Source organism: Centroberyx gerrardi, chromosome 23, assembly GCF_048128805.1.
Source record: "Centroberyx gerrardi isolate f3 chromosome 23, fCenGer3.hap1.cur.20231027, whole genome shotgun sequence".
NCBI classification, from domain to species: Eukaryota; Metazoa; Chordata; class Actinopteri; order Beryciformes; family Berycidae; genus Centroberyx; species Centroberyx gerrardi.
Window position 1 is genome coordinate 15102915 of NC_136019.1, and position 25639 is coordinate 15128553.

The 25639-nt window shown below is 43.0% G+C and overlaps 1 protein-coding gene across 1 annotated transcript in view; it reads right to left on the reverse strand.

Annotated features, from left to right (window-relative positions):
• LOC139917252 (pyruvate carboxylase, mitochondrial-like) overlaps positions 1–25639 on the reverse strand; it is a 281612-nt gene that overhangs the window by 251715 nt on the left and 4258 nt on the right. Inside the window, exons 2-9 of the mRNA XM_078291757.1 lie at positions 14760–14899; positions 12018–12111; positions 11204–11294; positions 8008–8173; positions 7650–7795; positions 4720–4837; positions 3657–3724; positions 1856–1939 (exon numbers count right to left, since the gene is read on the reverse strand). Of these exons, the coding sequence (XP_078147883.1) occupies positions 1856–1939; positions 3657–3724; positions 4720–4837; positions 7650–7795; positions 8008–8173; positions 11204–11294; positions 12018–12111; positions 14760–14899 (907 nt within the window). The remainder of the gene's footprint in view (positions 1–1855; positions 1940–3656; positions 3725–4719; positions 4838–7649; positions 7796–8007; positions 8174–11203; positions 11295–12017; positions 12112–14759; positions 14900–25639) is intronic.

Below are 25639 nucleotides of genomic sequence, written 5' to 3' on the forward strand. Positions count from 1 at the left end.
TCATTTAAAAAGAGGAATCACTCTCCCTCTCCAAATGACAATATGCAGAGGACAGGCATGGACAAGAACTCATCACACACACACACACACACACACACACACACACACACACATCCATCCACGAGGCGACAAGGTTGGTCACTTTAAACAGACAAGCTGGGTGATCGCGTGGTTAGATTACTGTAGAATAAAAATATTACTACTGCTACAGCAAGGTCACAACACGACTCTCGCTCGCTCATTCCCTTTCTCTCTCGCACACACACACACGCGCAATTCCCATCTTTCTCTCCCTCCGTCTCTGTCTTACATAACCGTTTCTCCATCAATATTAGCAAGGTCATATCTTTAGCAAATCACCATCCTTGTCTCTATCCCTCTCTCCCACTCTTCTCCTCCCTCCTTACCGCTATTCATTCTTCAGCAGGGCCATCACCTGAAAAGGTCGTTACCCCGGCGCTCCTCTGAGAGATGAGGTTTGACTTTAAAGCGATGCCGCCATAGTTGGGCCAACTGTTCGCCGATGCAAATCAAATCAACTGTAATCCTCATAAGGTTAAATACAGCACCAATTATATGTTTTAAAAAATATAGGATGAGCTCCCCCCCCCCCCCAACCCCCCCCCGCGGAATGCTTCAATTTATTTCCATTCCAATTTTCACCTAAACAGAAAGTATATGATTGTCATCGTAATCTACACGCCGAATACATTTCTCACCTCGAGAAATTGTCAGAAAACATCCATTTTCACAATGGCATTTACTGCCTGCATTGTTGACATCCATTTTCCAGCGCTTTCATTGTCACAGCATGGCAAAGCAGTTCTATTCCCCTCATTTGAACCACAGGTAGGAAGCTGGTTAAGATCCCCAGGGAGAATACAGAACGACGAAAAGCTCCAGAACTTTCCCACACACCCTCAATGCACTAAGCTGGAAAATCACTTTCTATTTCAGTGACCCGCTTCTCCTCGACTTTACTCACCAGCACCAACTTTCTTTTTAACAAGTGACCAAAACTCATTGTGCCTGTCATTGCACCTTCAACATGCTCGCACCCGCCTCGACATCTTATAAGCCAATTCTGCTTCCCGGTGACTGAGCGCCGAACTAGCTGCCTTAACATAAGGGCACAGCTACATGAGCGCTGAAGATTATTCAAATACACATCTATTAATTCAGCGAGCTCAGCGATTTAAAAAAAAAAAATGATTATGTAGGGGTTTTGTAATGAAAGCCTTCAAATCGTTTTCTCCCCTTCCGTTCATTCAGAAACATTTTCCCAATGTAATGAAACGCTCTAGTTAACTTGAGCGTTGGGGAAATGCCTCTAGAAGACAGACACATATATAATAACAAGAGACACATTCTGACAGACAGACTCCCTGAGTAGATGTCATTAGAGCTTTGCTGCTGATCGATACTGCCTTCAACGCCAAACACACACCCCGTAGAAACACACATGTAGAAACACACACACACACACACACAAAACCCCCTCACTCAGAAATACATATGCACAAGGACACACCACTGAGAAACCCACGTGCACGCACACATACAGACACCCACTGAAAAACACCCAAGTGCATTAAATTTTTGACTCAGGGCCAGTCAATGAATAACTCATTGACAAACGATGTATGAAAACACACACACACACACACACACACAGCTAAGTTCAGCAAGGAGGGATGGTGAAGCTATGAGGTGTAAAACTCCTCAGTTATGCTCTTTGAATTCCATAATTAATGTTTGGACTCTCAGGCAGGTGAAGGTGAAGAGTGTTTGTGTGTACCTGCTTACTACCCAAGTGTGTGTGTGTGTGTGTGTGTGTGTGTGTGTGTGTACGTACCTGTTTGGCCAGGTTGACGGCGTCAGCGTGAAGTCGGTCTCTCAGATGCGGGTCCAGTTGAACAGCCGGCGCAATCTCCACAACCTTCAAAACACAACACAACTTTATTCATAATGTCCCATTGGCAGCATCTCCCTCCGAACAAAAACACTGTGTACTGACAATGTCAGATTGACACATTTTAAATTAAAACACAACAATGATCTACTCATCACCTTCAAAGCATGACTTTATTTTAGTAGGTATCTATTTACCAATTCATTCTGTAAAATTTGGATGAAAACAAAAAACAGAATTGAATTTTGCATGGAATTTTGTAAAAGATGTCACTGCCAACTAGCATTTAAATGTTCAACTAGTGCATTACAGAGGTTGTATATGGTGTATGAATGGTGCTATAGAAAGCTCCCAGTTCGATTCCTCTATTCCAAAATACTATATTACCATTCTGGAAGAAAGCCATCACCTAGAGGATCCAATATACGTTTCATTTTGACAACCAAGTACCGTAATTTGTGTTCATTCCGTGCTAGCTATCATTTTGTAAGAGTAGATGTCACTACGGCTTTAGTAAAACACACACAACATGAACTGAATGATTTTCAATCACATTCAGCGTTTCATTTGGCCTGGCGAGGCTGCTGGGTAGGTGGGTGGGGTTTACAGTTTTGGGGGCTGATCTGTTTCGTTCCACTATGTCAGACAAGATCAACCGATCTAAGAGAGATAATTGAATCCAGTTCAAAACAATATGACCCGTGTCTGATTGAAAAAAGCAGATACACAAAAATTTGATTAAAATTCTTATCAAATCTTATCGAGAACTAAAAAAAGAACCCTATCCAAGAAGTATAAAAATCACTTCCGAGACACCCAAAAGAGCTAAAAATATTCCATCAGCGCTCCGCCATCCAAAATCTATTTCAACAAGAGACTATTCTTGTTCCTGAAATTCAAAAAGATCCTAGATTAAGGGCAAAGGCAGATTAAGTCTCGCAGAATCAAAGAGCAGCAGCGCTGGCATGAACAGTGCTGCTAATATGATTATCATCTATAATTTGATTAAAGGGAGAGGGAGAAAGTGATGAAAATATTTGATTAAAAAACAGCATTGATGTGACAATATGTAATGAAATATTACACATGCTAATCGGCGTCTTCTGATGAAAGCATTGTTATGCCGAGTGACGATTAGATGACAATTCCTTTTTGTGTTCGCGCAGCATTCAGATGTTGCTTTGTAGTCCAAGAACCAGGTGAAGCCGGGACACATGGGTTCATTCCCCGGTAATAATCTAGAAAATTTGGGTAGAATGAGCCACCACTAATGAATGGGAGTCATAAATCTCAACTATTTAGTCTCAAAGAAAACTGTTTTTTGTTGATTCAAGTTGATTCGGCTGAGAATTATGTAAAATGTTGCAGTTATTGCTAAGACTCCCATTCACACAGCATTAGCAGTGGCTACATTTTATTGGTATATAATCCTCTTACCCCCTGCTGCTCAAGACATATTTTCCTTTACCCAGGGTTGTCATTTTAAACTGTAATCATCTTATTTATTAATATGCTGCTTAATTGAACTGATTGGTTATATAAATGTAAAACAGGGCCTTCTGTATATTCACTGCTTGTGGGTTTGATTCCAGCTTATAACCTTTGCAGGACCCTCCACAGCCCCTCCCCCATCACCTTCCACTTTATGCTAATCTTCCTAATACAGCAGAAATGCCATAATGATAATTTTAAATAAATTCAATGACTAGGTTGGGTTATATGAATTTTAAATTGAGAACTTCACCTTTTGGTGCCTCCGCTGAATGGAGCAGTCTCTCTCATAGAGGTGGATGACATTACCGTACTTATCGCCTGGAGAGAGAGAGAGAGATGGGATAGGGGAGAGGGGATATAGGAAGGGAGGAAAAAGATAAATACATTACAATGAAAAGGGAGGGAAGAGAGAAGAGGAGAGAGGCAGAAAGGGAGAGGAGAGAGGAAACAAAATGGGATGGTGGAAGGTTGGGGAAGGAGGGAGAGAGAAAGGGATGGAGCGGAGAAGGTTTAAGACAGCAAAAGCAAGGGGAGAGGAAGAGGGGGGGAGGGAAGAAAATAGCGGAAGACAGGGTGGGAGGGAGGGAAGGAGTGAGGGAGGGAGGGAGGACAGGAAAAAGCAGGAGGGGTGAGAAAGACGTGGCTTTTAACAGGTAATTCAGAAAATTCCGAAAATCCCCTGCATGCCCGGCAGACACTAATTAATCACTGACTACATATGCACACACAACACACACAGAGCTACATCGGGGCAAAAGCTCACACATGCACCACTGTGCACACACAACACACACACTAACGCAAAAGCACACAGACACACACACAAAACACTCAAGTAGTTAAATGTGCACACATTCACACATACAGATGCACATCCAAATACCCAAACGCACACACATACACGTGCAAAAATACAAACATGGACACACAAATACATATTCACAATGTAAACACACACTCAAATGCACAGACACACACACACACACACATATACACACACTTCCAATAAGTGTGCGAGTTGAATTTCAGTTCTATAATATTGAGTGGGAGTGCAGTTACGTTCTCCATAATGAGGAGAAATAATAGCTGGACAAAGCTCTGCTGGCCGATAAATCTCATACACACACGCGCACACACGCACACACACACACACACACACACACACACTGTTCTTCTGTCTCTCTCCCCCTTATCGCTCCTATTGAGGACAATGACTTCTATGTATCACGGTTTCTTCATGAACGTCCGTCAATACACACAAAGACTCGACACGTACATAAAGGCCAAAACAAAGAGCATGCCGGCACACTTACCCAGGATCTGTACTTCGATGTGTCTCGGCTTTTCAATAAACTTCTCAATAAACAGAGAGCCGTTCCCAAAAGCTGTCAAGGCTTCGGAGTAGGCCCGCTGGTAATTCTCCTCCAGTTCCTGACAAATAAAAAAGAAAATCCATACATGTCTGAGTTATCTCTGCTCGTCGATAGGCAGGCGGGCAACCGCGACAAAGAATTTAATTTGTACAGTTTTCAGGGGGTTTTGGTTTCATCGTGGTCTAAATGCTTCAGAGTCATTTCATTTCTGCATTAGGTCCACTTGTCTACTCATCTAATATATTAGATGTAACTATTTTATATTTCCCTTCCCGTCATTCACGCATGTTTTTGTTGTACCATTTTCTTCCTTGTTTTTCATTTGTTCTCAGTGTCTGTCCTTTCTTTCCTTTGAAGTGAAATATTTTTTACATATGCCCTTTGGGAACAAGCAGCTCCCCATGATCTGCGAGGCCGAGCTCTGAAAGGTCAAGCCTCAGCGTGTCGAGGTCATGACTCAATCTGTGTGTGTCAGTCTATGCTCTCTGCTGTCCCGCCCAGCACCGTCCAATCTCCTCTGCCGGGGCAAGACTGAGTCACCCTCACGCCCCCCTGTGCCTCAGGAGAGGAATGCTGCAGCACGTCCTCAGCGTCCCAACCAGGTGCTGAAGGCTGTAGCCGACGTCATCTGCGTCACCCAAAGCGAGCTCCTCCGCGTAGAAAGACGGGCCAATGTTTTCGTCAAAGCGGCTTCTCGGAAAAAACAGCGCGAGACTGGCAGCAGGAGGGAAACCGGGAACTCCGGGAAATCGGCGTGACGACCATACTTAAGCCACAAATCGAGCTGCTGTCTGAAACACTGAGACAGGTGGTCAGGCTGGAGCAGACCGTTTCCCGGGACGATCAGATGTAGAAGCAGGCCAGCGAGAGGAAGAGAGCCAAACAGGAGATTTGGTGCCGCCGGCAGGGACAGGCTGTAGAGGGTCGGCCGATCGGTCTCTATGGACTGTGCATGCTACTCAGACACAAGCCAGGGACTGATCCCCCCTGGCTGGCCTGCCTGGGTGAGGGTGTGTGATGCTGCAAGACCCAAAAACACTCAGTGACTCCAGGTTACATCACTCATGATGTGTCAAAGTGCATCAGAAGATATACTGTATAAGCCTGTTTTTTTTTAAGTCACCTGCACAACCTTAATTTCTCTTCTGTTTTATCATTTTATATGGGCAAATTAATAATTGAATAAGCATTCTAGCACTCCAGGTGCCTGTTACAGAGAAATAACTACCATATGATGAAATGCGCATTCATTCAACATGGAAGCCCGTTGATAATAGTATTGTCTTACAACCGGTATTCAATTTGAAGTAGTGGAACTGGAATCCCAAGTTATAGACCCGGCACTGAGCATTTGAATTAACATTTTTCACATTACTGGTGTATCGCCATCTGCGTAAAAAGGGAGAAACTACTCATTGCATTCCCCTCACATCAGTTTAGTCCGCCTGTCAGCTCGGGCCACTGGAGCCTTCATATGTGCCGTTCTCCCTTTCTACTTCTCTTCGGGAGAGCACATCACATCAAACTCCAAGCAAAGGCCTGGCAGTTTAATGTCGCTTTGCTTATTAGCAAACATACATATGTTGCAGAACAAGACATAAGATATGTTCTGAATCATTAAAGCTTGCCTGGTAAATTAAACATACAAATGACCCACCAAAGCTGCACTTATCTCAATAAAAAGTAATCTTTCGCACCGCTCCTCGTCGCCCCCGCGCTGCAAAGATGAGGAACTTCTTTGCACTCGCCTCACATCACTTTGGTCTGCTCATCAGCTGGAGCTACCGAAGCCTGTGTGACTCCGCTGAATAACCAGAAATGTCAACAACTAATTAATTGGATTGGGGTACAACTCAGAAAAGGTCATACTTTCCAATGGATTGCTGAATAGTGTGGCTCAGTGACTACAGTATGGCACCAGCACTGCCATTCCTTGTGTAGTTCAATGGGTAAGGGCATAGCTCTAACACTGCCAGTGTTAGATTCCATTCCCCTCTGGGCCACCCATATTAAAAGCTGTGCTCGCAACACTGCAAGACACTTTGGATGAAAGCATCCACCAAAGGACAGATGACATTACACCCCTTTACATATTGTTGATGTCCTGAGGAAACATCCCATCTACTCTACTCTACTCAATCATCTGATATTGTCCCACCCCATGTAAAAAGGTGAAAAGATTTCTCATTGTGACCCGTGAATGAAGCCAGACGAGGGAAACTGTGTTATTCAAAATGTAGCAAGAGGAAAAAAAGGGTCACTTTTCTCTCCGCTCCCGAAAAGGTGACTTTTAAAGAAATCCCACGACACTTACAATATTCTAAGACGTTATTATCAAAATGTCCATGCAGGACTGAAGTGGGAGAAAAGAGGCTCCCACACACAGCGATCAGTCGGAGGCTTTGCCAGGTGACAGAGGCAATTTCAGAACACACACTGAAATGCAGGGGGTGACTGGCGGGCAGAGAGATAACAGGCCTGGCTGTAATTTCCTAGCAATTTCACCTTCATTCAACACAAACAGAAAATTAATGAAAATGAAAACCACAACTCGAGATGCAGACACGAAGACGGCCAACAAGTCCGGTTTGTTTTCTCTTTGGCGGACAAGTGTCAGGACAGGATTTATGTTGTGAGAGCAAGCTGTTAAAATTCTGGCCATCTTTCACAGACATGTGCGTGTGCAGCAGTGGCTGACAACAGGATTTTGAGGTTTTATACAGTTAAGAACTACATCAAATCAAAAGTTGTCCCACACTTACTATGAAACTGACAATCCTTTACACCACAGACAGACTCAGGCAAGCAGAGACCAACACCTATACAGCAAATACAGTATGGATGGTTGTCGCAGTGCGCTCTTTCCTCACCTCGTACTCTCTGACCACCCTCATGCCTCGACCTCCTCCGCCGTAGGCCGCTTTGAAGATGATGGGGAAGCCGTAGGTCTGGGCAAAGGCCTGCGCCTCGCTGAGACAGGAGATGGGCGAGTCTGTTCCTGGGACCACAGGCACACCTAGAGAGAGGCGGGTTCAGTGAGTGGATGCATACGGAGTGAGAAATATGATATTTTAAAAAAGGGGCTAAGTATAGCATTTCATTTGGCATTTTCGACAGCTCTAAGTAAAGATAGGCAGGAAAGACTGGGAGAGAGAGGGGGATAACATGCAACAAAAGGTCCTGGGCCAAAACCCTGACCCCATTTCCTCCAGTCATCCCCTTACATACCTGCGTTGATGGCCAGGGAGCGAGCCTCCACCTTGTCCCCCATCTTGCGCACCGTTTCCGGGTTCGGCCCGACGAACATCACCCCTGCGTCTGTGCAGGCCTGGGCGAAGTCTGAGCGCTCGGAGAGGAAACCGTAGCCTGGGTGGATGGCATCCACATTGTTGTCCTAGAGAGGGAACGAGGGATGGACAGAGAAGGGAGGGGGGGATGACAGAAAATAATTTATTCCATTGCATGACGTTGGCTGATGTATTTTTGTACTTGCAAGAACAATCATCTACAAAAAGGTCAAAACTTCAGCCTCTTTAGATGTAGACGTTAATTTATCAGTGTATAGTGTGACCAGTGACTTTCTCAAACACTTGTCTCATGTTTTAGCATGCAGTTGCCCGCCCACATCTTCTGTTCACACTTGAAGTTGGGCTTTCAATGGAAATATCACCAGAATATGTGCTGAAACATGTAATATTTGTTAGTGGAGCCAAGAGGAAGGGATGTAACGCAGCTTGGCAACAGGAGCCTCTGTAGGCCACAGTTAATGCTTGGCTCGCTATTACATTTGGGAGTGAGGGAGACGGAGAGTGATCACATACACGCCTTACACACTGCAGGCTGGACAGTGAACTGTGAGTTACATGTCAGTGCACACACACACACACACACACACAGTAGGAACCGAGGGACAACGATACATTTTGTTATCGTTCTATTTTAGTTACAGTCATCCTAATCATCATCTAGTCAATGGACACCAGTAGGAGACCAGCAGACAGACATACACACACAAGATTCTGAGAAGCATGCAATCACAGACACACACACACACAAATAGCTGCCTAGCTTGACAGATAGAGCCATCTCTGGACCAGTACGTGCCATCTGCTCTTGGATACGAGGCGGGCTATAATTATGGGCTGTCCCGTTGTTAAGGGAGCTGTTACTGGCAGACCGGACCTGTGGAGACGCCCCCCCACACACCCCCGCCCCCCACACACACACACACGCATAAATTGTAGCATGTGCATGCACATAGGCAGGTACACCCACCCACCTACCACACGGACGCGGCGAGACATGTAGATTTGATTCACACACAGGCTGGTTCAAACACCCAGGTGCACACGCAAACACACGCACACACACACGTAAGAACACATGCACGCAAGTAAGATGGCAAGAACATACACTCACACAGACACACACACACCATGGCCACATGCACATACACACATACACATGTTCCTCAGCAGAAGGTACTGCGACAGAGACGGATGGCCACACAGTAATAGAGTGATACACAGTGCGAGAGAGAGGTAAACATACACAGAATGTGAAGGAGGGAGGAGAGAGATGGAGAAAGAGCGTGAGCAAAAGAGAGAGAGGATTCAGAGGAGACACACACACACACACACTCCCACACACACACACACACACACACTCCCTCCTTGCTGGCATGGGGTGGCTGGGCTCCCAGATAGGCAGACGGATTGTGAGAAATGAGTTGGACGGCGAAGGCCCCCCAACTTGGCTGGCTGACCACATGCCCACGTAGAAAATTATAAACCAGGAGAGATTGATCAGAAAAATGATAATGAACAACTGGCAGCGTGTGCTGGAGAGATGGAGGGAAGATGGGAGGGAAAGGAGGTAACAGGAAATAAATCTGATTTAACACAGAGATGAGTCGTAACAGGCAGGAAAGGAGAGAAGGAAATAGGGAGTGATGAAGAAATGGAAGGAAAGAGGGAGGGAAGTATTCATTGACTATGTTAACATGCAATCAAATAATCATATTAATTGGACTATTTCATTTCCCAGTGGCAGGAGCTCATATAAACACCTAATTATTTTAGAATAAACCGACCAACAGCAATCCGGTGGAAAATGCAATCCTTTTGGAAGTGCTGGATTATCCGATTGACAATCCGCTCATCTGATCCGACTGCAATCATGTAAACCTTCAATCGGCCTTCTCATCAGAATTGGCGCGCATGCTCTTGCATATTATTCATTCACACACTACGAGTATATAGACAGTGATGTGGCACATTTGTGGGGAGAAAAGACTATGGAGCCACATATTAGGTTTACAAAGAATCTGTATTGAGGTTTCTCATCCGTATTAGCCTTGGGCCTTCATAGTTTTGGCAATGATCAGTCCCAAATGTGATTATTCCGATCACCAGCTATAAATGTATATGTTGATTGCGTGCTCTGTTATGAATGTGAGCAGTTGGCACCGAATTGCTTTTTAGTCGGTTTAGACAGATAATCCTTTTCAAGCCTGCATGTGAACGTAGTCACTGAGGAAGGAGGGAGGGAAAGAAGGTGACAGGGAATGATGGAGGAAGGGAAGGAAGAGCTAAAGAGGGAGGACAGGTGTGGAAGGGATGGATGGAGAGAAGAAGTTCCCCTTCTTTCCTCAATCCAAAGGGGAGAGAGGTAGGAAAAAGAGGGAGGAATGAAAATGATCGGATGGTTGGCGGTAAAAATGGAGGTGTTACAGTGTAGGGAAGGAAACAAGGAGGCTAGGGAAGATACAATCATCTAGCCAAAGGAAGGCAAGAAGTAAGGCAAGTAGGGAGGAGGTTAGGAAGCAAGGGAGGAAGAGGTTGGCTATACCAAAAATCGGCATATCTTAACATGAATTAATCAGGTATTGCATGAAAAATGAGGGGCAAGACTTTCCAACTTCAGCATAGCAGATGCGGGTACCAGCTAGCTCTGGTGAATATTAAATTTGCTCTCCTTGGTGTACGGGTGGAGCTGCAAGTCCACATGGCCTGTGATCGGTTCTTTGCCAAGTCAGTCATCGGACTGCATTAAGCAGATGGGGGAAAGTAAATATTCATTAAGAGTTTACATATCTTCTGAGTCCACCAAAACCTCATCTACATATTCCCAGGGCTCGCAATTTAAATCTTCCTTATGGATTTTGTTGTTTGGTTGCGTCCGAACACATGGAGCGAGGCGGGTGTTGGAGACTTGTGTTGGTGTTCAGCTGGCCAGTGAGGTGTAACGGTGCTTATGACCTTCCAGACTGCTCAGTTTGTCTCCTCGCATCAGTTTTTCTTTCTTTGACTCCAAAGACAGGCGGTCGGTACAAAGCATCTCGGGCAAAACAAGCTTATATCAGAGGCTTTATACTGAGGCGGGGAAACCGGCGAGACCGAGTCTTGCGGTGGATGATCTTTACCTTGGCTACTTTGATGATGTCAGGAATGTGCAGGTATGCAGCAACAGGCGGCAGGCCTTTCCCAATCAGGTAAGCCTCATCTGCCTTCTGCCTGTAAAGAAGAGTGCAGAAGATTTAATGTCAGAGGGATGGAAAGAGGCAAAGAAAACCAGGAATTAGCCTTTAATTAAAGACAAAAACACACACACACAGGTCTGGGACTAACTCTCCCCTATCACGCAACAATTACAGTTTCAGGGCAGCACTTTCCAGCTCACCAACCCCCAGGCACCAGTGTTTAGTCAAATAAAGCACCCTATCATTATTCAAATGACTACCCTAATCAGCCTTTTTTAGTTTTTAGAGATGGAGGGAGAGACTGGTGGAAATAAAGGGAAGAAGGAACGAGGGAGGATTGGGCAGCAGCAGGTGGAACTGCATGCCTGTCAAGAGTTTTATTAGTCATCCAATGACATTTGAAAAATAAAAAGAGAAATTCTAACATCCAGTGTGCTGGAAAAGCTTACGGTGAGGCAGGGTCAGGAGGTTTGTGCATCTAAACAAAGCAATCTGATCACCTGCATGTTTGTAATGTGAATGCAATCATACTTGCCTGTTTCATCTGAAAACTGCACAACAAAGAATTAGCAATTTCTAACCGCTAGCAAGGCGGAAAATACTCCCAGTCCTCCTTAATTGCCGTTAGCAATCTAAAACGCCTCAGTATTTTGCAGTCGATATTCAACACCGGCAGCTGAAAAGACTTTAGCACATTATGCTGCTTTACATAAACCAGCGTGGTCCTATTCTGCTCTAATCTGGTGGAGGTTTGTACCTGTGCATCTGTCCGGTGTCTTGCTCGGAGTAGACGGCCACGGTTCGAATCCCCAGCTCGGTACAGGCTCTGAACACACGGATGGCTATCTCACCTGCAAGAGAGGAGGAAATACATGAGGTGTCACTTTCATCATTTTCCAGTCATCAGTTGTCCTTTGTGTCCGTTTTTTGCTTTCATTTATTTTGTCCACCAGCCTCTATTTCTTTCCCTTCCTTCTTGAAAGTTGCCCTTTCTTACTTTCTGTTTTGTTGTCATTATTTGGATTTTTTTGCTATTTTTGAGCCACAGATTCACAGATTCTGTGTGTGTGGGTGTGTGTGTTTGTGTGTGGCGGGTATTTAATACATGGTCACTCTGTGCAACATTGTGTAGGGAAGTGTGTGGCGTTCATCACTGCAGTACGTATATGGTTCTCACAGTTTTGGCAGAGACTGTGCAGTCTACTTTTACATGCACTATGTATGCACGCACACACTGTGTATAATTTATGAACATGCTCTAGCTTTTGTCCTATCCTGTGGCGCTGCGTCTAAGACTAATCCCTCCGCTGAGAGAATAAAGTAAACCTTAAATATTTTATGCACTATATTAGATATGAAAACAAGGCAATTCCATCTGGTTTGCTCGCTCTCACACCGTGCGAAACACCAGGAGACACCGCTGCTCTGCCGATTTTTTTTTAAACTTTGGCAACACAGAGCGTAAAATATGAGCTTTAGACAAGCAAAACACTGCCTTTTATCTTCCTGTCACAAGCATCAAATCCTTGTTTTTCAAACAACAAATGTGGAACAAAAAAAAAAAGTCACTGCAAACTAGCTAGATGTGTTGTTCTAGGAGAGGACAGTGTTGAACACAGGTGAGAAGCGTTAAAAAGACAGAAAAGAGATAGAGAAATTGAGAAACACATGAATTCAGGAGACAGAGAGCAGAGGAGGTGAGAGGTGAAAGAGGACAGGAGTAAGTGAAAGAGGGCAAAGGGCAGGGAGGAGAAGATGAGACGGGCATGAAAAGACAGGAGGGAAAAACAGATGACGAAATTCAGAGAATGGGAGATATCAAAAGAAAACACTGAATGGAATAATAAGAAAGAATAGAAAGGCGAATGAAAAAGTGAAAAGGACAAGAAAAGCAGTCAAGAGAAACTGGAGGGGGGTTGACACAACAAAAAAAGCAATTGAAGTACAGTGAGAAACAGAGTTTGGCAAGTTTAACAAAGTGACAAATAAGTCAAGAGGAGAAGAGAATAGCAGCGGAGGGGAAAAAAGGGGGAAATGAAGAGAGGGATGCGAAGGAGAAAAGTCGCCAGGGCAAAAAGGGAGACAGAGAAGAAAATCACATCTGACAAGTGCTGAAAGAGACAGGGAGCACAAAGGGAGAGAGGGGAGGAGGAAGGAGACGAGAGAGGGAAGAGGAGAGGAGAAAAGAAAGGAGAGGAGGAGACAAGAGAGGAGAAGAGAGGCGAACGTAGTGAGAGAGGACAGGAGCAATGGCACAGAGGAGATGTGCTTGGTGAAGTGGAATTGGGGCTGATATGATATGATGGTCTGGTCACACACACACACACACACACACACACACACACACACACACACACACAGTGTCAAGTCTACCATGGTCCGGTGCACTCTAATGTGATGAATGTGATCCAATGCAGTGTTGATATCGCGTCATGCCGATGTGAAGGAGAGAGATTGATGGGATGCAATGCTGTGTGTGTGTGTGTGTGTGTGTGTGTGTGCGTGTGAGCGCACATGTGGCAGCGACCACAATCTATTTGAATTAAACTGATGGATTAAAGGATTCTAATAAGGCATTTAAAATGTGCACACAGGCACGCATGTAATGGGGAGTCCTTAAAAGCAACTGGAATAAAACGCATGAATACATTCACTTGCCACTCAAATCCCACACATCACCTCACAGAGTCACCCTAATTACACACTGAAGCCCTCTCTGGACAGCGCTCCCATTAGCAATAGGAGGTCCAGTGATTATAAGTACTACCAGAGCGCATCAATGATGTTTATCCTGCATGGAACGACCACAGTGTCGACTGCCTAGTGTTTAAAAAAAAATCCAGCCTCCTCTGTAATTATATTTCCATCCAGACCGCAATCGGGAGAGGAGAGGACAGTGCTACGACCAACTGAAAATAAACTTCCATGTTCGGGCGCATAAAGCTCTTTTATTGGATTTCTGTTCAAATTGATGTTTCGGCTTCACGGCCATCATCAGAATTCATTCATTCTTCATCCGGACTGCAATTTCAGTAATGTAGACCTCATTTATGGTGATTACTGGCAGTTTAGGAGACAAGAAATTAATGTTTTTCACTTTTGGTTGGCTCAAATTTGTTTTGCAGAAAATAAATGCAGCGCACTTCATTCACATTCCAGGCGACGTAGGTAGTGCCGTGCTGATTTGATTCTAGCTTTGATAATAATATATTTGAATGAAGAGGTGCAGATCCACCCAACATACACTGTGTGTTTAAATATTAGCATGCAGCATAGCAAACTAAAGGTTGGATAGAAATGATTAAGGACGCTGATAGTCTGTTCTTTTTGCTCAGAAATATTTTCATGTCAAATCTTTATAACATTATAAATGAGACAGCAGCAAAAAAGCCAACTTCAACTCAGTTTTCTCAGTCTTAATTGCTTCATCGATACGGTCAGTATTGTCGTCTTCGTCAATGGTGAATTACTATCGGACAGGACATGGGTGAGGCCTCACCTCTGTTGGCCACCATGACTTTCTTGATTGGTCGATACTCTGCGCTCTTCGGGGCAGAGTGGGCGGAGCGAGAGAGGAGACACGCCCTCCTGACGGCCAACAGGCCGAGGCCGCCACGAACCGCACGGTACCTCAACATCCTGAGAGAGAGGGAGATAAAGAGAGAGAGAGAGCAAAAATGGTTAACATACACAAACCATACCTCTAAACTGTGATAGAGGGAGAGGCAGACAGGAAGAGAGCAAGATATAGATGGAAACACATGGATCAGGGAATGCGTACGTTTGAGAGATTGTTACATACACACCAACACACAGTTAATGGATGATTCTTTGTTTTGACATGCTATCCAGCTGGGTCTGTGTCCTAAGTGTAATCTAAGAACCAGGTCAAACTGCTATGCATGGTTCAGTTCTCTAGTAACAGCCAAGACAACCCAAAAGTCAAATCAGTGAATCATTTTTGTCGAAAGCGATTGAATCTTTGCGTCACAGTTGTGTCCAACAAAACACATCATGTCCAAAAGCTTATGTATACTGCATAGTTTCTTATAACCTGCATGTATAAGGAATAGAGAAAAGCTATGAACACCACTGGAGGCTGGTGACTAAAAGTTGAGCGGGACTTTCTCAATGAACCAGCCTCCTCTGATCAAAACATGACTCTCCAATGCTAACACAACTTCGGCAGGAGTTCGGCAGGGATTCATTTTTATGAGCCATCATACTCAAAATGGCTCCAAGTAAGCAATATTAGCTTTGAGAATCCCATTAAAAGGAAGGTGGGAGTTGGGATGTTGTCAGAAATTCAGCTGGCCAATCAGCTGCTGCTCTGCTTACTAGTAGCCAATCAGCTGTGGGCCTGTCTAATTAAAGCCAACAAGTTTCTGGTGTGTCTCATTCCAAACTACTAAAATAAAATGAAAGCACTAATCCTTCTTTTCCTACCTGGAGAGTCACACAAACAGAATATAAAACTATAAAAATAGAAAATATGACAACCGTTAATACTACATCAAAGGAAGACACAAGGGCAGCTGTATCTTGTCTTAAATTTTGGGCCAGCTCATCCTCATTTAGTATAAAACAAAGTGATGTTTGATTTAAGATGGTTTAAAATCATCACACCAAAAATTATGAAACATGTTACAGTTTCCCCCATGATTCCTATTCATGTAGACTTAATTTTGCCCAAACACTTTTGTCGATATTGATCTTTAAAAGTCAAAAAAGACCTAGTGAAAGCCAGGGTGACAGACTGGCACAGACTTTGGTTCTTAACTGCTAGCATTGCAATGGATGAATGGTTAGATGTCAAAGGCTGAACAACTTGCTACTCCACAAAGTCTCAAATTCACCATCTGTGGAGCAGCTGCAGGTTTTGTTTCCTCAATGACTTTAGTTTCACTTGGTTCTTAGGCGACATTCAAGCCAAAGAACCATCCAACTATCACGTGAAAAAGAAAATTCTCCTTCCATAAACACATACACACGCAGACACACAAACAAACACACACATACAAACAAACCATCATTTACGCCTGCTGTGCCCCCAAACACCAACATCATGGTTTGATGGTTGCATTTCCACTCACTAACCCCCTGAGCGCAGACATTTACTCACATAAAGCACCCCATTACCACACACACACACAAACGTTACGCACAGCCACACGTGAGTGCCACATGGCACAAGTACACAAAGACACGCACACACACACACACACACACATAAACACATACACACAGTAAACCTCTCCAGCACCTCATCGACTACATGGTAAGTACCTCATTCACCCTGGGAGTCTGGCAGCTTTACAGATGGGAGTGTTTGGTGGTGAGCAAAAGGAACCAGAAGCTTCTTCTATTCCCCAAATAGGAAGTGACACCTGACTGACAGTCCACTGCTGCCACTCTGTGGTCAAACACCAGTAATGCAGTCAATGGAGACTCCAACTAAGGAGGAGCAGAAGAGGATGTGCCACTCTTTGGGACTCACTGGATTTGCAAATAATGGACTGCACAGACTGGAATAGACGAACCAGATCAAGACAGTCTCAGTGTCTCAAACAGACTAGTATTCACTATATATAACTGACACAGGTGGCTTATTCCACACTTCAGCACTCATTGAGAATACAATGGCAATGGGCATACCCTAACATGTCATTAAGTGGACACTTTTATCCCAAAGAGCCTTACGGTACAGTGTGCATAAATCTTCAGCATGGGTGGCCCCAGTGGGAATTGAACCCAACCCTCTCCTCAAAACTGAAACCTCTTTGACTACAATACCATTCAACTTGTCACGGTAACATGACCTAGACAGGAGAACCCCTCCCTGTCTTTGGGCCAAGAGGAAGTCTCATTATGCAAAATCACTTCCTCTTTGCTGCCGTTGGTTGCTGGGTTTCCCTTAACTGAGACATTACCGCATGATACATCTCCTTGCTAAATATAGATTCAACAATAACGTACTGTAAGGAACTTCAACACACTTATATCAGTGTTTGATAAAAATGTCACTGTACCTGACCTTCATGATGGCATACAAAGCTAGACTGGACTAGTCCGCTCTGGTGACTACAGCTCATTTGACCTGTTGTGTGTGCAGTGGGGAACATAACATCATTTAAGAATTCCTAGATGTTAATTCCTACGCCATGGGACATGCTAATCAGTTTTTGTGAAAATGAAACAACTCTCATTCATAGGCAGAAAAAAAGAGAACTAAGACTCCAACAGGTGATAACATCTTGAATTAAGCCTGGAGCTCTGAAGACTGTGCATTGGGAAAGAAGATAAAGGGGGGATGTTATCTGACATTACTGGTTACAATTTCCGGTCAGAACTGATAACACAAACATATAATACATACATACATAAACTCATACAAACTCAAAAATGACATTCTCAGGCTCTACAAAAATCAGTTTCCCATTCATTATCTACTGAGCAGTTCAGAAGTGACTGGCAAGTATCTCATTCACTTCAAACAAATGACATCACATGGGGATTATCGGTAGGGTAAATTTGAACGGGTAGAGTTCAAAAGAATGTGGAAAGACTGCTGAGGGACTGGATAACCCAGATTACATGGCATAACGCAAACATGAAAAATAGGGGAAAGGTCATTTTGTAACTGGAAAATCATTTTTCATTCTTTCTTTTTCATTATGGACTTGGTAAATGATTGGGGCGAATGAAGAATTAGTATGTATGAATGAGTCAAGAGATAGTGAATGAATGGCGCTACACTGTCAGAAGACTGCATGCAGTGTACACTCGGCTTGAAACTGTATCTCTACACAAAGGAATCAGCTTCACACTACGGAGCAGATACAGTTTCACAAGGCCTGTAACCGATAGGGAGAGAACAGCGGACCAGAAAAGAATGGGACACATGCAGGCAGACTGGCAAAAACAGGTCAAATATTGTCTGCGTCCTGCATTAACCTCGAATCTCCAATTTTGTCTAATTACTAACCGACATTGTCTCCCATGTGTAGAAAATGTTTAATTCCCCTGGAACCAAGCCAACCCACTGGTAATTCATTGTAAAAATGTCCAAAATACATGGGAGTCAACTGGGGAGTTGACATTTTGGAAACAGGGTTAACAATAAAAATTAGATACGTGCTTTCAAAAGGCCACGGGTCTGCGTGGATTAAGTTAAGTACCTTAAACACGTGGTGGAGAAATAATAGGCAGCAACAGCCAGCAGCCAAATGCTGGTAAATTTTGGTTATGGCTGCCTACTGTAGTAGATGTGGCCTTGGTCTCTCAAAACTCAGAAATCCAGTCACTACAGTATGACCAGTAGATGAAAAAATGTGTTTCCTAACAGGAACGCTGATCTGAGACCAGTGTACAGTGAGATTTCAGTGATCTTATCAGAGCCTGTATGCCAGGCCGTCACTGTAAATAAGAACTGATTCTTAGATGGAAATCCCCCGAAAAAACAGAAATCACATTATTCCTATCAAGCTTGACAGATCAATCAGTAGCTAGAGACAGGAACATTTCTCTCCCCAAGCCAGAAACCAGACAAACAAGACTCTAATCTGTGATGTCGTCAAATGATAGAGGAGCTCCTATGACAGCGAGCTGGACTCGGTCAAAGTTTGTCTCAATATTTACGTCTAGATGAGCTATATATTGCAATGGTGCTTTCACCTCCTAACTAAAAAATGTACCCTTAACTCCAGGAAATTACCAGAAATTATCCTATGTAATGTAACGGTTACCTTTTCCATCTTTTCCTATACATTCCCTATGGTGTTATACATTAGTGTGACATTACAAATTAGCGTGTGGGACAAACTTCTCTCTTATAAGCTTAGAGAAACAAATCAACAAACCACACACAGCAGGTGAATAATCACTGGATATTAAAGTGGGAAAAAGTCTCAATTTCTTTTCTAACTTATCACTCTCTCCACCTCATTCATCCCTATATGCACCCATCCCGTCCCCCTTCTCTATCTTCTGTCCCCATCTTCCTTTCCTTCTTTCATTATCTCCTCTTTTATTTCTGCCTTTCTACCTTTCCTAAGTTTTGTTCAACAATTCAAACAATTCAACAGTTGACATAGTAGGTTACTACCCTCTTCATTCCTTTCTCCTCTCCCAGTTCTGCCTTTGCCAGCAGTGTCACTCACATTGCCAAAATGCAGTGAGGCAAACTCAAGGATACCTCATGGTATGTAAGGAATGTCAGATGTTAGGGACAGTTTGTGTAGCAGGACTGCTTGAGGGCAATTTTGGTTTTGGCTCAAGCACACCGTCATGTCGCTGGTTTGGCTCCAGGTTGGCTTCTGGTGAATACTGCAGTGATCAAACTGTTCTTTGTTTATCATGATGAAAATGGCAATTCTAATTTCGAATATACTTGGTTATGTAAAAAATCATGAGTTTCCCATGTCCAGCACAGGATGGGAAATTCCCACTAGCCAAAACATGCTCAATTGTGACTGTTTGTCATGTGGGGACTCACAAGACAAATCCTTGGACCATTTTGGGTCCCGACTCATAGTTTAACAAACACTGATGGCCTATAGAGTTTGGAATGAAGGAACAGTGTGTCTGCAGGAAGGTGAATTAAGGCTGTGATACACCAGGCAACCTTTATGTACAACATGACAGGACAACGTAAACCCCACCAAGATTTGAAATGAGACATATAAAATATCCTGTCTGGGCAACAAGCCATGTCTGACAGTTCTGACACATTTTTTGTTGCTGACTCATGCACAGTGTAATATGGAGAAGAAGATGATGCAACACAGCAGACTGCCAGCTTTTGATTATGGATTTTTAAACCATGTTCAAACAATGACAGCAACACAAAAGACCAATTTTGGCTCTCTGTCAGTTCTTAGGTTTAAACAAACTTTAGCTCACTGTCCCAAATCTTAGTTTAAAACAAGACCAACTTCAGCTCACACTTGAAGAAGTTTACTTCACTGTCCAAATAGTTCGGCTTTTGACTGCACATGATTCTGATCAGTTGCTGGAGGTATGATAATACAACAGAATGACATATTTCTTTAAAAGTGAGAATACTCTAAAATGTAACTTGCATTCCAAGCAGCTGTAATTCATACCAAGAGGGAATCATAACATATATCATGATACACAAAGGCAATTATTCATAAGAACTTAAAATAGCCTAATTGCAATGCAGAATGCAGAAGGCATGGCATGTCATCACTCTATACTAAAAGATAGTAGTGATAGTAGTTACTAACTGTCTTCAATATCCAGTATTGATTATTGGTTTAGAATGACTGCAACACTACTGGACAGCCACAGCTTATCATGCAGTGCTGATACAATTAGATGGCACTCAGTAGAGTGCATACCTCCACCAACGCTATGTAACTGTCCATATACACCAGTTCCACATGTTGGATTTTCACCAAAAGTTAATAATTTCTTCCATGCCACATTACCAACTTGTTTCACATCAGGAGATGCAACATTTTCATGACTGGACCTGAAATGGGACATGAGATCTGCCTGTTAAATTCTAGTCACTTTTAAGCATTTTAGCCGATTATCACAACACCACATGGCCAATCAGCACTTTATTTGTTCAGTTTCCATTAGGGCTGCCCTTCTACCACTGGACCAAGTTTGGGAGAAATTATCAGGGCGGTTATGTCTAAACTGGAAATGAGCTCTCCAGTGCCCCCACGTTGTTGGATCTTGGCCTCTTCTTATGTCTGCTGATAGGCCACAAAATTTGATGGTGTCATGTGTATCTGTTTGGAAGTTATACCTTTTCATGAGAAGCCATGCCCACTGCCACAACCCCCTTTGGCCAAGTTAATCAGTTCTTCCTTGCCCCATGACCAACTTTCCACAAAGTTTTGTGCAACACATTGATAACTTTTTGAGATATCCTGTTAACAGACAAACAGACAAACAGACGGGATGGGGCGAAAACATAACCCCTGTCCATCTCCGCGAGCGGAGGTAATAATCAACTGAAATCAATATTGTATGATAATGATACATGATTGGACCGAAGGGTCCAATTACAGCGGGTTCAATGTTTATAAACATAGCAATGCGTGTGAAATATTAACTGATATCACTTAAATCACTTTGATCAAATTCTACCTGGTAGAAATAACACTATTATTATATATTAGTGTATTATAATGGACAAACAGGGGAGGGATGTAGCAATACCAACACTGGTATGGGATATAAAATGCAATACCAAGTGTGCCGTGTCATAAATTAAAGCAAAGTAGCTTTATTTTCACTTTTTTTTTTTTACACATAGGATGTTAGTAATCTCTGATGAGAAAAATGGATCACATAATTTTTGTCCAATGACCACTAAACTAAGTCTACACCAGTAGTTTCCAGGCTTTTGCACCTCCCACACACTGAGGTCAGAATATTCATGTGACTCCAGCATTTAAAAATGCATGAAATCACATTGTACTGATTACACAATACGAGTACATAAACAATCTTTGATTCTTCAGGGAGGTGGAGACCAAGCACGTCTTGTGAGCTTGTCAATAACAACTTTCTTTTCTTTCTTTTTATGTAGTCATTTTTCATGCGATTATTAATACAGTCAGCGTCATTTTTGTATGATAAGGAATATTTCTAGGCTCTTTTTTCATATCTGGGGACCTAAGCCCTTCCACAAGTTTGGGAAAGCTTGATTTATACTATTCTGTAATAGCAGCGGATCAGATTAGTACTCTATGTGTGGCTGATTGTTAGTTAAGTACTTGGAATAAGTAGTGAATGAGTGGCATTGGTGCATTCCTAGCACTGAGGGAACACAAATGTTATTTCTATGATGCATATCAACATAAAAGTTTCGAAAAGCACATTTATCTGATATCTAAAAGCTAGAGAAGCTTGTTAAAAGTGTCTCTTCCTCCCAACAAAGTGCCTTTCAACAGGTCTCTCCTGTCTGATAGGAATGTGACCTTTGTGTTTCACTGACTGAGTCTGCCTGGAGTGTAAAACGAAAGGGGGGTGGATACTTTGAGGCGAGGCAACTGCTCCCCTTGATTCAGATATGATCAATCAACTGCAAAAAAAAACCAACTAAGTCCACTTCAGTCCATTCAACCAGTAATTCACCTCAGGTTCACAAGAAATACTCAGAGCCATCCATCTAGAAAGAGTTATGCTGTTTAAATCAGTGGGGGCCGCCATTGTTCCCAGTGCTTCCCAGGTAACAAATACAACTTCAGCCAGGGAGCAGAGACCTGGCAGAAGCTATTTGGCAACAACATTTAGTCCCAGAGGGTTGAATCTGGAGGCTTAAAACAAGTTGCAGACCCTTCAGTGTTGCAACTTTTTAGGTTATGAACCTTTGTTTCCTCTGTGTGACTTTAAGAAACGCCACAGTTCAGCTGATAGTTGAGACTATGGACAGTTGGGCCTCCTTTTTACTGCAGCTTTAAAAGCCATTTGACTGTTTCTGAACAATTTGTAATTTAAATCCATAAGCCCCAAAGCACACTACCTGACCCTCTTCATTAAAGGCACAGCACTGTGAAACTATTAAATGAAGCTTCATTATACAGTCTTTTTCCCCTCAAACTTGAATCCTAAAATCAGTTTCAAAACGGCTGCAACAGAACAAGAAAAACTAGGGCACTGTGTTGAATTATAGCTTTAGAAAGACAACAGGAATATATACTTTGATGCCAAATGCACTCAATGGCCCTCTCTCTCTCTCTCTCTCTGTCCTGTCTCTAAGCCTCTGTCTGTCTCTCACTCTGAAAAACACACACACAGACACACAAGCATAAGCACAGGTGTCCTTATAATAAAAGGGAGGTTCCCCAACAACCAGAATTGTGCCCAGCATGCACTGCATGTCTCAATGTGAGAACATTGTGAAATCATGTCAAACATCTCGTATCACGAGCTGATAAACAAATGCATGCGCACACACACATGCACAAGCCTGCAGTAGACACTCTGTCCACTAAAAAAGGTCTAAGGTTGTACCCTACTGAGAATGGCATGTGCGTTTATGTGTGTGTGTGTGTGTGTGTGTGTGTGTGTGTGTGTGTGTGTGTGTGTGTGGTGTTAAAAGAACAGAGGTGATTTCTAGTTCATCCATTAACTTCTTAGAGATCAAAGTTCAGTTCTGTTTTGATGTGCTGACCTAGTAACATTATTAACACACACATCTGGTATAAACTTTGTCCTAGTTGGCTAATTAAACTAACAAAAAGCAAATACATACACATGTATCTGCCAGCATTTACAAAGCAAAAGAGAATCTGACTGAATCTGACATCCATTACAGCAGAGATTTGATCGTTCATAGCTTTCTACAAGGAAAAGCCCTGTGTGATTTCCCCACAGTAAGACAAACCTGAGATTCAATCTGTTACTAAGGGTGTCAATCAGTTCCTTTGTGATCTTACTGCATGTTATGGCAACAGCACACACTTACTAAAGGACAGCCAGGGAGATAAACTTCAAGACAGCCCATTTAAAAAAAAAAAAAAAAGAGTTGAAATTCTTGGCCACTTCCTTATTGTCATTTTATATTATATAAGACATATTTGTCTCCTAGGCCCACTATCATTTTCATCTTGCCACCTGGCATATTTGACATTCCTTGCTGGAGTTTACCATTAAGCTTTTGATGCAACTTGAGCATTCCATGCGGAAGGCTGTCAAAATGCACCTGAAAACAGTTCACCAGCTACAATCACTTGTCTCAACATGTAACATGACATAAACTTCAGGCGTCATCATGTAAAGCACGCACACACACAAATACGGTACTACACTGGTTGCTTAATTGCTATTGCTTAATGTCCAAACACTGGAGATAACTGAGGTTGCTTCCAATGCAAATAACTCGTGGAAGCCAAAGAGCTAGAGAGAGAGAGAGAGAGAGAGAGAGAGAGAGAGAGAGAGAGAGAGAGAGAGAGAGAGAGAGAGAGAGATCAACAATGGAAAACGTGTGTGCATTCATCCACACTCCCTTCCTCCCTCATTCCACCTCAGCAGTTTGTCTCTTCCTCTCCACCCTCCTTACCTGCCCCTGTCTGCTCTCAGGTGTTTGTGCATCAACCTGATAGGTAGAGAGGATGACTCTGTGTGTGTGTGTGTGTGTGTGTGTGTGTGTGTGTGTGTGTGTGTGTGTGTGTGTGTGTGTGTGTGTGCATGTGTGCGTTTTACACTGTTGGGACATTGGCTGCCTTTTGTACACTCACAAGTAAATAGAGCGGTAATCTTCAAACAGGAATCACATGCCATTTTTCTTGCTGCTTTTAAAGTACCTCTTCCATTAAAACTCCTTAATCCAATTGTAAACAGATGGAGAGCTCACACCAGGAAGCTAGACCAATGCTTTTTCAAAACTGTGGGATTGAAGATTAAAATGTGTCCTCATATCATCCTGTTAAGGTTGCTATCCAAAACTACTTGTTATGTTGTCAAAGCCTTTCCAATTCCCTGCAATGTATTATAGGCTGAATAAAATACTATAGGTCAGACTCAGTAGCCAAAAGAACTGATTAAATTCCTTGCACAACAACCTGCAGGAGTAAGGTTTAGGTAGCAAGAAAAAAATATTTTTCAGTAAAAGGTTTAAGATTCACTGTGGGACAGCTAAAGATGAGTTTTAAAAATGTCCCAGTTATCTTCACCACCACATGCTCCCAGCAGCTATAAGGTTAATGAGGCTAGCTGCTTGTATGTGTAGACACCAGACAGACAAAACAGATAGTGATTGGACTAAAAAGTGGGCGGTGGTAGCCTAAAGGTTAGAGAATTGAGTTTATGGCCAGGAGGTCAACGGTTCAAATCCACAGGCTGTCTGGGAAATTCTGCACAGCGGAAGTGAACGAAAAGCTCTCTCCCCTCCGTCAACAACCCTGGGAAGAGTCCATAGGTAAGACACTAAAGCCCAACGGCTCAGTGACCAGCAACACAAGACAGCAACCCTCTCTCTTTTTATGGCAATTCAAACAGACAAACAGATTCAAGCAGACTTAAAAGTGAACACTAATCCTGACAAAAATTGGTTAATACCACAACTGGCCCAGTTTTAGATGTTTGTGCTATTTTGGAGATATTACAAAGATGTTTACTACATAATTCACTCTGAATTGGAATAAGATTTGCCCTAGCTGACATTTACTGTTCCCCAGGGGAAATTTGTGAAGATTTACACCAAAAGATTTTTCCCTGACATCTTACAATTCTAATCCTGAGGTCAAATGAATCCAAACCAGTCTTAGTAATCATTTGAACATACCAACAGCAACTGAACAAAAGTTGTATTAGTAAGTGGTACCTTGAGAGAATTGTTAGAACCATATTGCCTAAAACTGTTGCCTTTTGCTCTTGACTTTCACTGTCACAGTG